We start from the raw sequence: 14089 nt of genomic DNA on the forward strand, positions 1-14089 counted from the left end.
GAGTCCTTCGAGCCGCCATGACAGTTGTCCTTTGCGGGCAAAGCCTGTACATCGATTGTTTTCTGAAACAATGGAAATACAATACTTCGCTCTCCACCGTTTCATTCGATGTTTATCCAGAGTCTCTATAATAAATCCATGGTTCGTCATAAAGGAAATCAAGTTGACCGTTCAAGCTATCAAACGTCATTTGGTTAGATATCCCCGCTTGTAAATCAAGTTTTGTTCGTTAAAAAAAAATCAAAAAAAAAAATTTTTTTCCGGCCGACCGCATCAGAGTACATCACCTGACCCCGATAATGTAGATTTCTCATTTATTAGTATAAAAATGAAATGAAATTCCGCTCTCAACAACCAAATCTTTTCACCTATATTCTGGGTGTTAAAAATCGAAAAAATCTAATTTTCAGGATAACAAAATGCATTTTATAAAATGGTTTTGCTACAAAATATTTAAAAAACTTACTGTAATGGTTAACCCAATTAAAAGATACCAACATTTTACTATCACTTAGATCTAAAGCCATAAAACCAAACCTACATTCTGGGGGTTATAACGAAAATGGGAGTCAACTTCAAGGACCAAAAGAATGAGCTTAGCTATGAAAAGTAATAAATCTAACCCCTGGAAAAGGATTTCGGTAGTTCAAAATTTCGTTGAAAACGTTCAATGTTTTTTAATATGCAAACCTAACTACATCTTTCAGGTCTGATTCAAATTTCACCTACATTCTCGAGGTCAGGTGGTGTATGATAGTACTTGATTTCATAAAAAAGGGATTTAAATTGATGATGCACTCAGTCGTTTTACTCAAAATAATTTATGAAAAAGTCCATCGACGTCAAATTTCATTTACACGCTTTTTTTTATAAGAATGGTATAAATCCATTTCATCATGGATATTCTTAACTTTTTTGGGAAAATCATTCTAAAATATTCTTAAAACATTCTTAGGTTAGGATCCTAATTCAGACTAGATTTAACATTTAGTAGATACGTCTCAAGCATAAAACGGCATTTTTTTTTGAAAGGAGTGAGCCTTACTTGGGGTAATTGACAATTTGTAATTGAAAATGCTCGAAAAATGGCATTCTTAGCTTTAGTAGCAAAATTCCATGATGGTGATTATTCTTAGCTTTATTCTTATTTTTTTGGCCATTCTCATTATGGACATTCTTATAAAGTGTATTCTTATAAAAAAGCGTGTAATCTGCATTGCATAATGATAGGATTCTGAAGAATCGACAGGGTATATTGCTTTTTTGACTTAAAATTTGGCGAGAACTGATTTCGCCCTAAGGCAGGTCTCCACTTGCGCGCGCTCTGATCGCACTTTTTCGAGCAACGCTTCCACGCTATTGGTCAAAAGAAAAATGAAGCAACTCTATTGGCGCAATCTGACGTAACGGTTGAAAAAGTAAAAATATGTTCAACTTTATTTTCGAGCGCGCGCTACATTTTTTATGACGTAATCTTTTTTTCCAAGTAAAAAGAATTGAAGTTAAAAAGTGCGATCGCAACGCGCGCAAGTGGAGACCGGTCCTTAGCAACACTTGAGGTATATCTTCTTACCGTAGGTGTAACAACGTAGAAATTGCCACCGTTTGACGCGTGTACGAAACCTTCTGCTTGTGGGAGAGGCTCATCCCATTTATAATTGTGCACTGTATTCACATAAGACTTCTCGCCATACCAATCAACCTTTTGTTTAAAGTAACAAACAATAGAGTTATCTCTAGAATCTTTTATTTTCTATGAGAACCAATTTGTAAGAAAACGAGACTTGTTTTTTTTTGAAAAACATAAACTCTAAGAACAGTATGAGGCTCAAATACCAAAATTGTCAAAAATGTATACATTGCTGCTTCAATGAAGAATAATCAAAACATTTTTTTTTTGTAAGAACAGCTGTGCAATATATAAGCAAATTAATGGCGAAGATAAAATAGGGTGTAAGCCTAGATATCTAAATTTTGCCTAATTAAAAAAAAAGGAAATAATGTGCGGATGAAAGTCCCAAAACATTGGAGCATAAAAAAACATGTAGTCAAACTCATAGATTTATAAAGCCCGATGCTAGATGTCAAGCTTTAAGCCTTCGCAGGCAAAAAAAAGTGAATATTGGAAAAAATATTGTTGCTTTTGTTTTCGAAAACCCGCGATGCTTCTGATTGGTCAATTACTGAAATTCTATTCTAATGTCACGTGACTAACCACGGCACACTTTTCAGCAAAAGCTTTACATCTAGCCCTTCGGGCTTTATAGATCTATGGTCAAACTAGGTCTTATGATTTATAGTTACCTCATGAGTGTCGTTCCCGAGAAGAGTGAAATATCGATCAGCGAAAGGAAAGGATAGTGGTGCTTTCACATAAATTACATTGCCAACTCCTTCAATCTTCTTCAATTGTTCTGTGTCTTGGAACGTTTTGTCCCATTTCTTACGGAAGTCTACGTCTTCGAAACTCAACATTCCACCTTTAAAGAAGTAAAACAAAAGTTTCTTTAAAATATGATTATTTCTAACATTTTCTTTCCCTTGCCTGGGTGAAATTCACAACTAAAAAGGTTTGATCATATAATCCAGTCATGTGCATACAGCTTAAACAATCGACTCTCGATTTTCATTATTTGGGAATATTGCCTGACAAAGTATTAAGAGAAAAAAACATTCTCAAATCTAATTTTCAGATTGTACTGTAAGCTTATTCCCTGGTGCTCTTTTGGTTCTTTTACGATACTTGAGAAATTTTTTCTCCTCTAACACTAACGAAGAGGTACAGAGCGGATGAGTTTGGTTCTGTGAAAAAGACCTCGGAAACTTCCCATTTTTATTCTGGACCCTTCTATTTTATTAATAAAAGTTCTTTGACGCTAATACCTACTGAAAGCTTTTGCCGGCATATTCAATTTGAACGTGAAAACCACTTTCAAAGGTATGGTAGATTCTGGGAACATTTTCTTCCAATAGCAATCTTTTTCGCCTTTCATTATTCGGATCCAGCCCTCTTTTTTGTCAAAATCCTCTTTCAGAAATTTGATTCGCTCATATTGTTCTTGGAACGATGGATTTTCACTTAAATCGATACTCATTTTGTAATGTTTCAACTGAAAATAAGCCTTAAAGATTTCAGAACGTGTTTTGTGTAAAATTGGATTTTTAAATAAGAAATCTATGCATCAGCATTTTATATATATATTCTAGAAACATAGCCCCCACCTTCACAAAGCAAAATATCAAAGAAATTTTGCATGCAACTTGATAAATTTATTGCGCCGCAGACAAAAGTTTTTTTTTCAAGAGGGATAAAACCTTCCCCACAGCATAGACTTTTAACATAATTTATTAAAATATCTTCAACCTATCAGCTTTGCCCCAGTTCTATTACACAACACTCACCCCCCCCCCCCCCCTTAGCAAGCTAGTCCCTAGTATTTTTTGAAAAATACAAAAGGTGATGGAGTGCGCAGGATGGATAACCCACAAAAACTTTATAATAAACATATTTGGATACGTCAAAAATAGGTCGGTCTAAAAAGCATGGTAGCAAATTGGTTGTGGGGTACCCCTTTTTTGCCCAGATATTTGAAGCCTAGTGCTTTAATTTGTTAGAATACAATACTAGAACCGTCTAACAGTCATTTAAAGAAAAAAGGATTAAATTTGCTCCGTAACTTTAGTTACTGTAGTTATTTTTGTATAAAGTACTAAAATCTACTTCTGTTTATACTGAGTGAGATCATCTTGTCTTCCTTCCTTCCAAGTTGAAGACCAGACTTTCTAATTTTTCCGATCCTTAGAGAGACTTTGAAAGGTGAAAAAACCGACCCTTACCGTCCGCACATACCCAGCACCCATGTTTGCCTAAGTAACCCCCCCCTGGTTCAAAGCCAAGAGCAACGTCAATATCATGTACACGCTTTTTTTTAATAAGAATATCTTCTATAAGAATATCGTAAGAATACCCTCTAGGGTGAATTTCACAGAGTTTGATGAGAATACAGCATTTTTTATTTGGTTAACAGAAAAAACTGCATCCTTTGTTAGAGATATATTGAAGCTTTAAGGAAGAAATGTAATTTTAACCCGAATGTTCACCCAAATGTCCAAAACTCTCAAATTGATCATTTCTCATGATTGTAAAAAATTCAAGTCTAAAAAAGTAAGAATACGTTAAGAATATTTCACCCTCAATTTTGATACTTTCTTAAGAATACTTGACCCTCATCCAAAGTACGTGTAAACTACTCAACTCGTCAGACACTCTACAGCTTTATAGAGAAAAAATCACATCTTGTTGTACCATTCCGATTGATAAGATAATTACGGTTAAATATTTTTAGAATAACATTACTTTGTCTTTTCCCAACAACAAAATTGGACAGACTTCCATAATAATTATATACAATTAAACGACATTAAAATCACACCTTGTAAAGGAATTACATTTGATAATTACATGTGATCAGAAGGTCTAAGTTCAAATAGTGGAGAAAACAAACCCTGACCATGTGTTAAGTTAAATCTCTGAATATTTTCAGCATCATAAAGGAAAATTAGAAGATTTTTTTTACAAAATTTTACCCCCTGGCTCCAATAAGGATTATTATCTTTAAAAAAAAAAAAAATTCTGGTCCGTGAAATGCACGTCTACCCCATAACCTAGCCAAATTGGCTACCCCAATTGGCTACCCTGCTTTTTAGACCAACCCCATTAAAATGATAATTTCAGTCAACTCTTTGGTCGCATTCGACCAGAAAGCTTAAGTACTGGGCCTGTTCACATTGCTTGATTTGCTGTCTTGATATGATTAGCAACAACAAAGGTTAATCATAAACAACAAAGTTTAATCATACACTTTTTTTATGAGAACAAACTATATAAGAACATAAGGATTCGAGGGCCAAATTGTTAAGAACACTTAAAGGCTTTGTAGACCCTAGAACACCAAATTTCTTAGGAAAATGGACAAAACTACTCAAAACTTGGTGAAAATAATGTTAAGAACAAACATTTTCAAGCTTCAAAAGAACATCCGAAGGCTTCAAAAATTTTGGATGTTCTTATAAAGAAAATGTGTATGATTATCTTTCGCCAATGTGAACGGCAAAAAAAAGAGAGAATCTCATTTTCAGCGGTCGATAATCAGAAGGTCTGGACGCTAGTAAAATTCTTTTGTCTTTTTCTGCAAACGCTAACGCAGCTTTTTGATTTGATTTAGACTCTCGAAACAAAAATCTTTCAACAATTAATCTTTTATTTGACGTTAGTTTATACACGTTTTTTCTGGGCAAAGATTCTCTAATAAGAGAGTAATGGTGCAAAAATTAAGGAATTGTTAAGGAACTGCTCAGGCTCAGAATAAGAATTCAAGTTAAGGACCATTAAGTAAAGCGTTAAATTTGAACTTACCCACATTTACAATAGTCTGGAGTCGCTTATAATGCGTGTAATACAATAGCATAGGCGTTATAATGATAATACGATTATTGTTACGGGATTTAGTTTGTATAAACGACTGAAACAATCCGGTGTTCCGGCCTTATCCCTGGCTAGCTACGGAGAAACTTTGCGTAGCGAGAAAACAATTTATCAAGCAACAACAAACTCTCAAAATAAAATCAGCTCAAATGAAAAAAATTTTAACACACAAATCCACACACACTGTTTTTTCAAGAATTTTTTTTGAGCAGGAAGAAATTATAATTGCAATATTGCCATTTTGCTTTTGTTTGGAGTTAGTGCACAAAGGTTTCTAGACAACTAAAATTGTTCCCCCCATTACTTTTTGCTTTATTTGTACTATGTCTGAATTAGTCGTCTAGCTTGCTAGACTACATTTACAATAACCTAAACAAAAAATATATCGCTGAAACGACATTCGATGTCTTTGATGTGTCAAAAAGAGAAAATTTACAAAAGTTATACTGATACTGAATTTACATACTAAGCAAATCCTAACTTAGGATCTAAGAAAAGAAGGAACTCGATAAAGAACTAAGGGGCTGAAACTCTCTGGAAAAATAAGGAACTCCAGGCTCGGAAACAAGTTAAGGCTCCTTATAAAGAAATCTTGTAGTCAACACGCATTTTGTGTAGCTCTTAAAAAGTTGTTGAAATTTAACAAAATCGAAAATATGAACAAAAACACCGACAAAAAGCAAAAAAAGAAAAACTATTTATAGAAGCTACACAAAAACCAAATATGCACTCTCACCTCCTGCTCAGATGACGATGACCAAAACCGTCTAAAATGCCTAAACTGCCACCGCAAGGTGCACTACGAGTGCACACAATTACAGCTTTACCAGTTACAAATTTTTGCCAACAATTTTTGCTATAACGATTAATATCTATGTCAGAACTGGGTGCGGATAACGCGATCTCTAATGAGTAAAATCTGTGAGAACTCGAGTATCATATAATACAGAGGGAAATTCAAAAAAAAGACAACGTCATTAAAAAGCTCAAAAACCAGTAGCAAAGAACCGCTACCTTGAAAACGATCTAGAAAGTATCTTAACCAATAAGATGGCTGCTCGCTCCCTTAGAGCTTTAGCGTGGGCGGCCGCCAATCTGCTTTAAGATTTACGCCGCGATCGTGACGATCCATTGAATCAAGTGTCACACTTCCTTTTATAAGAATATCCAAAATCTTCGAAGTCTTCGGATATGCTTAACTTTTTGAGTTTTAAGCCTTTATTATGTTTTAAATATATCCTTTATTTTTATCATTTTGTGACTATTTTTTGCCTATGTTATATGTTTCTTCCTTTTGGTTTTGGCTCGAAAAAAGCCTTGAAATTTTCTTTTTAAAGCTGTTCTTGATATATTGATCATCGACTTTGATAACAGCACGCACTCGCCCGTGAATTCAACAATTGTGTATACCGAATATATCGGGGATTCCATAATTTTAAGCTCTCCAAATCTTAGGATCACACGCCTGATAGATATAACCACTAGAATTACTACCATGAATTTTTTTTTCTGGCTGTGGGAAATGCCATACAAAGAAGGTCACAATAATCGCCACAAACTTTTCTAAGTGTTCACTCGGCCTAAAATTCAAAAAATTTCTTATACCTTATCAGCCAAAACTTAGCCTTAATTTTAGTCAGCCTTAATTATTAGTCGGCCTTAATTATTAGTCGGCCGACTAAGGGCCGACTAAGTTTTGGCCGATAAAGTAGCTAATAAATGACTCTCGACAACCAAGTAAAAGCAAAAAACGATCCATGTTATAATTTAAATTTTCCGTCTCTTCTCCTTTTTACAGGCGATCAGTTGTTTGAAACACGCAGCCTTTTTGGCACCTTTTGAATGGACCATCATGCATAATCTTGGATTGGTATTTTTGGCAATGTCACAGTATCCTTTTTAATTCCCTATGGGAATGCAACGTCTTATGGACATTCAATGGACGGCTTCAAGACCTTTGGACGTCCTAGAAACGTTTGAAAATCAACCATTAGAGAGACCGATTTACGAAAATTTTGTCAAAGATTTTAGTCGAAATTTCAAGAATTTATGACTCTTTGAGGAAGCCAATTTTGTTTTTTTTGTAATTTTGGAACCCTTACAGAGACTCAATTTTTTTTTTCACCCCTTTGACGGACTTTCGAAGGTGTGAGAATGGGACCTCTATGGCTGGCACATACCCGGCATCCATTTTGCCTAAGTATCCCCTCCCGGATGACCGTTACTGTTTTAAAACAGAATCGCTAAAATTAAAGAAGGCGACACTTAGAGACTTTCTTATCAAAATGTCTTTGTTTTTAAGAAATGTTTTACTATTGCTGCATAAAGAGACGAGGCAAAGGGTAAACTTACTCCAACGCGAGGCTTGCTCTAATGCGCACACAAACCCACCACCTTTTTCTGCCTTAATATCCCACGGTTTGACATGGTCAATTCTGTTTACTATTTCACCTTTGTACCAAAAGCAGCATTAAAGGGGTCGGGGTTCGATTTTTGGTAAGATTGAATGGTGTCACATGTCTGAAGCCGATTGCATTTTAACGTCATTTACCCCATGTAGACTCGAACCCAGTTCTTTATTGACGTAAGGGTTATAAGTTGATTTAATAAGGACAAAAAGTTGCCTGAACCTTCAATACACCTTTTCGACAGTAGCCGCCAATTGCCGCGCTGGTATTTTTTGTCCGCTTTATCCCATTAAAACCGTCCCAGTCTTTTTTTGACACATTTTTTTACTGTCTATAGGTGTGAAAAAAGGACTGGGGCGGTTTTAGTGGGATAAAAATGCCCGTGTGGCAATTGGTGGCTACGGTAGAAAAGGTGTATTCAAATCATTGCTTCTGTATATCTTTGTATATCTTGTATCATATGTGTAGTCTATTATGACAGAATTATTGAAATATTTTTCCTTGACGCCGACCAATCAAAATGAAGATATGCTTCAGCGTTCCATTATCTCAGTGCAGCTATCACACTTAAACCAAAGATCGCTAAATTGTTCATGCTTCTTGCAGGTACACGTTTTTTTTTTTATAAGGAACCTTAACTTTGCTCTGAGCCTGGAGTTCCTTATTTTTACAGGGAATTTCAGCCTCAAAGTTCCTTATCGAGTTACTTATCTACATAACTCCTAAGTTTGGATTTGCAAAAATTGGATTCCTTAAAACTTGTTTTCTTATTCTCAGCCTGAGCAGTTCCTTAACAATTCCTTATTTTTTGGACCTTTTTCAGCCTCGAGTTCCTTATAAACAAACGTGTTCCTTATTAAAAAAAAACGTGTATACGACTCTTAGAATTATTTTTATATCCCATGTCATCCATTTTGCCAGTACCGGGCTCTTCTTTGAAAAGATAACGTCTATTATTCTGCTTATTTGACAATTGATTATTCAGCCGATTCTTGGAAAAAGCGCTGCAATCGGAAGCACCCGCCCCGGTTTTGAGTATTTTCTTAGCCATTTCTGAAATCTGAGGCTGGGATTTTTTTCTTAACTTGTTATTAGATCTTTGTCCACAGATGCATTTTGTTTTTTTCTGCTTTTAGTGGCTTTAACGTATCTCGACTCGATGGAAGATGCTCAAAAAGCTTATGAACAAGCCATTCAGCTAAATGGGTATGTTTTGATATTATAGTGGAATCACAAAAACCTTCTTCTAATACACGAATTTTGAATTAGATTTTTGCGTAGCTTATGCTTTGATCCCATTTAATTTGCACGAAAAAAAATAAAGTAAATAAAACAATAAAATTGACGTGCGACAAGCAATTTTTTAGCTCATTATTTTGAATAAAAAGAGAAATATCAACATTATATAAGGCGTTTCCATTTGTCTCTCGTTGTACTTACTTGATATTTTTTCGCGTGCGTAGTTTATTCGAAACCCGTGTATTCGATCTTCAAACGACTAGGAACTTTCTTTCAATTAAAGAAATAATTCGAAGTTTGAATCTAAAAAAAACAGTTGCCTGGTCGTTTTCATTTTACAAACAAAACAGAGCTATATACCATATTATAATTAAACTAATACGTACTTGATGTTTCCTCAGCTGAGAGAGCTGAGATATGTCATTCCCCGTACCATAACTATGAAGTTTTGCAACAAGAGGCTTCCAAGATAAACGAGTCCATCAACATAGCTTCTATTTCATTGCGCTGTTTTTACTTCTATAGATAAATTTTGAAAACTATAAGTTCTATTCCAACATGTGATTCAAAGTTGATACACAAGCTATATAATAAGTTTATCGATAAAATCTACCGTCGCAAAAAAGTTTTCATCAATGATGTTATAAATCTCTTTCATTATATAAAAGTTAAGCCATTATTATTTTTATGGCTTGCATAAGCTCGTCAATTGGCACATAATAAAATGAACTCATTTGTTTCTAACCCTAAGAAACACGATTCGTGATGTTACGAAAAAACTAAAGTCTATTCACGATAAGTGTGCACTCTTTTTTCATTTACCTATAACTTTTGAAGGAATTCTTCAATCTTTATAAATTTGGTATCATTGGAAAGATATTAGTGAGTGGAACAATTTGAAATAAAAAAATTTTTAAAAAAATTCTAAAAATGAAGATGAAAATGAAGAAGAAAAAAATGAAGATCTTGTAGAAGAGTGCCATAACTTTCATTTTCACTGGAGAGATTCTTTGATTTTAGGAGATAATCACTGTGAAGAAATTTTATTAAAATATTTATTCAATATAAAGTTATGATACAAAGTTCATAAGTGATTGACCCCAAAAACAGCAAAAAAACTGCAGAAAACAGCGTTTTTAGACTTCAATCAGCTTATAACTTTGTTTGATATCTTTTGACTGAATGATTATTTTAGAGAATTTTTTTCACAGTGATGACGTTCGATGATTAAGGATTCACTTCAGTGAAAATGATAGTTATAGCACTTTTCTACAAGATCTTCATTTTTTTCTTCTTCATTTTCATCTTCATTTTTAGAATTTTTTTAAATATTTTTTTATTTCAAATTGTTCCACTCACTAATATCTTTCCAATGATACCAAATTTATAAAGATTGAAGAATTCCTTCAAAAGTTATAGGTAAATGAAAAAAGAGTGCACACTTATCGTGAATAGACTTTAAGCTGAAATCAGATATGGAGCTAGCCCGGATATCCAAGCTCAAAATTTTAGAAAAAAGAAAATTTACCTCAACATACAAAGTTCTAAAATTATAGAGGTTGGTCTCCCTAGAGAATGAAAGTGCAAACCAGTGTTTCCAAAACTTTCCTAGCCAACCCAGGGTAGCAAAACATAAATCAATAAAAAGCAGCCTTACAAGATCTAAAACCATTTAAAACATCCAAAGATTACACCAGAGTCCATGAACAAGTTTGCATGCATTATCATGGCCAACCATGTTTTCTTGGAAAATAATCTTGCCTCTGTTTTCTTCTTTTTCATGTTTTCATGTAACAGAAAGCTGTATTTGTGTTTCAGAATTGCTCCGCGCCATGTAGATCGGCCCTTACGGCTTTAGCGAAGTGAGCGCAAGCAAGTAGATTGCATTCTCATATGAGAATGCAAAACGCTCTAGGGAGACCAGTCTGTAAACCAGAACATAAAATATCAAAAACTAGACTGTGAAACAGTTTACAGTCTGGATATCCAGGCTAATATAGAGCAAGCAAACAAAACCAATATCCCTCCCGATTTTATGATCCGATTATTTCTAAAGATATCAATTCATTCGCCAATCACGAAACTCCTAAAGTGGACGAGGTTTCGAGTGAAACTGAAGCAATTGAAAAGGAATTGTTATGTGTTCAATATAGGGGTAGACTATCAGAGAAGTTTGAAAATTCTCTGAAAAGAATCGAGGCACCTTGTAAAGTTGTATTTACTTTGAGAAAGGTGAAGACTTTACTTCCTTCACTGAAACCACCAATTACAAAAGCTCTTAAAAGTGGTGTAATTTATCAAATTTGCTGTCCACGATGTAATTCGTGTTTTGTTGGGGAAACTACCCGACATTTTATTACACACTTTAAGTAGCATTTGAGAGCATGAAACCCAGTTGGAGCACACATCACACGTCGTGACGTTGAATTGTCATTAGACGACGTCACATTTTTGACATCATCATCGAGTGAGGATGTATTGTTGATTCTACATTGTTTATTAAGGGCATACCGGAAAGGTGGGAGCCGGGAGGCGTGAGGCTGAACCGGGAGTCGGGAGGCTGAAATGGAAAGTGGGAGGCGGGAGTGCTGAACCGGGAGGCGGGAGGCTGAAAACGAAAGTAGGAGGCCCCTTGAACAAAAAAATATGACCCCCTGAACATGGGAGTAATTTTTCTTGTAGAGTAGCTAATGATGCATGAAGGCGTCGAATTTTAGGGAATTCCATCTACAACACCAATTAAATATTTCCCCATTCTTTTTGCAGCGATCACATGGTGCATTTAAATTATGCTGTTTTTCTGAACAAAATTTCAATGCAGCGAGCGGCATCACAACAATTATCAATGTATAAAAAGAAATTGGAAGCGACACAAAATATCATCGACCCAGAGGTTTGAAAGGATTTCTTGCATTTTTCCATCAAAACTCGGAACTCCCAATCTTATCTACGTCTCTTCTTGAAATAATATATTGTTTATTTCTTTGGATATCAATAATGCAGACTGCGGATGATTATTTTGGCATTGGCATTGTTGCCTTTTTGCTGCTGCTCTGTTTATTTGAGGGGGGTTAAAAAAGGGGGCGTTTATTAAAAGATTTATAACCAAGGCCACTTTAATAAAGTGAATGGGAAACTTATTTTTTGTTATTTTTAGCACAAATTTGTCAATTCAGGGATGTAGAAATAGGTCAAAATCAGTTCGAATACCAAAAGAATACAATTATTGTTGTATATAGAGGGGATGCGTTCTTTTGAAAGTGAAGTGAATTCGAAGTAAAACGGTATCTAACGAAACATTGAAAGGACTGAAGCCTGTACTGTGAGGCTGACACATGTCGCTTATAATATTTCATCTATTTAAATTAAAAGGAATAATGTTTATTAATACCATTTCACACACTTAATAGTTCGGGATGGTAGGTTTGTACGTGTTGGACTGCCGAACCTTGACCCTCAGAGGTTTTGACAGAAAAGTTGACTCTTAGAGAAACAAAACAAAATGAAACACACCAGCACCCATTTTTGCCCATGGATATCTCATGATCATTTAATTATTTTTTCTTCTTTAAAGGCCAAAGGTGTGGCGGCTAGATTGGAAGTTGCATTGCAGGTGGGAGAAGTTCACGATGCCTGTTAAGCGGATTTTGATTGTCAAATCCAAACACTAAGGGTATATGAGATTTTTAAATCAACTTTTTATTGGGCTTTTCCAGAAAATATCCGTACGTGGGTAATGGAGGATATAGCGTCCGGGGGGGTAGTGAAAAATCTACAAAATTTGCCTTGTCTGGGGGGTAAACTTGCTCTATTTTTGGGTAATTTGTTCTGTTTGAGAGTAATTTTGAATGTCCAGGGGGGCCAACTGATGCTTGTCCGGGGATTACACCTGCTGTCCGGGGGATCAAAAGTCACAATGTCCGGGGGTAAATTTCCAAAAATATTATATCCCCCACCCTCCATATTCAATTTTTTTCTGAAAGAGCCCATTTCCCTCTTCGCTATACTATCGGATAGGAAAATCCATAAAGATTTATCATGATATAAATAGAAAGACCAGTCTTCTTCAGAAAAATACATGTATTCTGAAGGTATGACCAGTAAAGTGGAATTCGTCATTTGCAAGCTTGCTTAATATAGCGTCAGTTCATGTATCCTCTACTAAAGCGGAGATTCGAAGTAAAGGTCAACATTTTTGGTTGAATTCCATTTGACGCTCTCTAGCTCGGTTTTAATCAGGATTTGTTTGTGTACCATGTTTAATGCCTTTGTCAGGGTTTTAAATACCTTTTTTTTTCCTTTGTTTCAGGTTTTATACTAAATGCAATGATTGGTATCATGCACAGCGTGGTCAATAATACAATAATATATACACGCATTCGCTATCATAACCCATAATGCAGAGAATGTGGCGGAATCATTTATGTTGCATATTTTACGGATAAAAGCGTGAAATTTTTAGAATTTTTAATTTATTTGAAGATTAGAAAGCACCGTCCTCTATAAAAATGTAAATAATGGAATTTTAAAGGGAAAGATAATGTACATTCATTAAATTTAAAATGTTTATTATTTAAATAGCTCTTGGTAATTCGAACTCGAACAAGAATTACGATTTTATCTTTGGTAATCTCAAAATTTATTGCCGTAAAACGTAATACGCTATAGTATACATGGCATACACGCTGATATAAAGTACCTCGACGGAAACTGAGTTTTAGTTCCAATTATTGAAAGATTTGAATAATAGAAGTTCGAAATAGAGAGAGTCCACTTATTAATTGTTCGTTTCTAACAAGACACTTTTTTCGAGATTAGATATAAAGAAAGATACACCTTCTAACACAAAAATTGTTTCGAATGTTTTTTCTTCGCCAAAGATAAGGTCTTCATAGTTGAAATACTGTCATTTGCAAAAGTCTTCATTTTCTTTTTCATCAATTTTTTTCATTGCAAT

The 14089-nt window shown here is 34.8% G+C and overlaps 2 protein-coding genes across 2 annotated transcripts in view; one reads left to right on the top strand and one right to left on the bottom strand.

Moving 5' to 3' along the window:
• Positions 1 to 13688, top strand: part of LOC136812274 (Bardet-Biedl syndrome 4 protein-like) — a 33648-nt gene extending 19960 nt beyond the window's left edge. The window contains exons 11-16 of the mRNA XM_067068765.1: positions 7284 to 7375; positions 8420 to 8499; positions 9030 to 9099; positions 11899 to 12025; positions 12707 to 12805; positions 13442 to 13688. Coding sequence (XP_066924866.1) covers positions 7284 to 7375; positions 8420 to 8499; positions 9030 to 9099; positions 11899 to 12025; positions 12707 to 12772 — 435 coding nt within the window. The 3' untranslated portion in view covers positions 12773 to 12805; positions 13442 to 13688. The remainder of the gene's footprint in view (positions 1 to 7283; positions 7376 to 8419; positions 8500 to 9029; positions 9100 to 11898; positions 12026 to 12706; positions 12806 to 13441) is intronic.
• Positions 1463 to 3109, bottom strand: LOC136812234 (uncharacterized). The gene is made up of 3 exons (XM_067068711.1): positions 2888 to 3109; positions 2305 to 2480; positions 1463 to 1702 (listed from the first exon to the last, which is right to left on the bottom strand). The coding sequence occupies exons 1-3, from the start codon at positions 3093 to 3095 to the stop codon at positions 1463 to 1465; spliced, it is 624 nt and encodes a 207-aa protein (XP_066924812.1). The 5' UTR covers positions 3096 to 3109.
• Positions 13689 to 14089: the final 401 nt, after the last annotated feature.

The sequence above is a fragment of the Clytia hemisphaerica genome, unplaced genomic scaffold (genome assembly GCF_902728285.1).
Source record: "Clytia hemisphaerica strain Z4C2 unplaced genomic scaffold, Clytia hemisphaerica genome assembly, whole genome shotgun sequence".
NCBI classification, from domain to species: domain Eukaryota; kingdom Metazoa; phylum Cnidaria; class Hydrozoa; order Leptothecata; family Clytiidae; genus Clytia; species Clytia hemisphaerica.

Excerpts from the sequence above, each read along its gene's own strand:
- LOC136812234 (XM_067068711.1), bottom strand. The coding sequence starts at position 3,095 with ATGAGTATCGATTTAAGTGAAAATCCATCGTTCCAAGAACAATATGAG. Across the intron at positions 2,481-2,887 it reads TATGCCGGCAAAAGCTTTCA|GTGGAATGTTGAGTTTCGAA; the intron begins GTAGGTATTAGC and ends ACTTCTTTAAAG. Across the intron at positions 1,703-2,304 it reads TCGGGAACGACACTCATGAG|GTTGATTGGTATGGCGAGAA; the intron begins GTAACTATAAAT and ends TTTAAACAAAAG.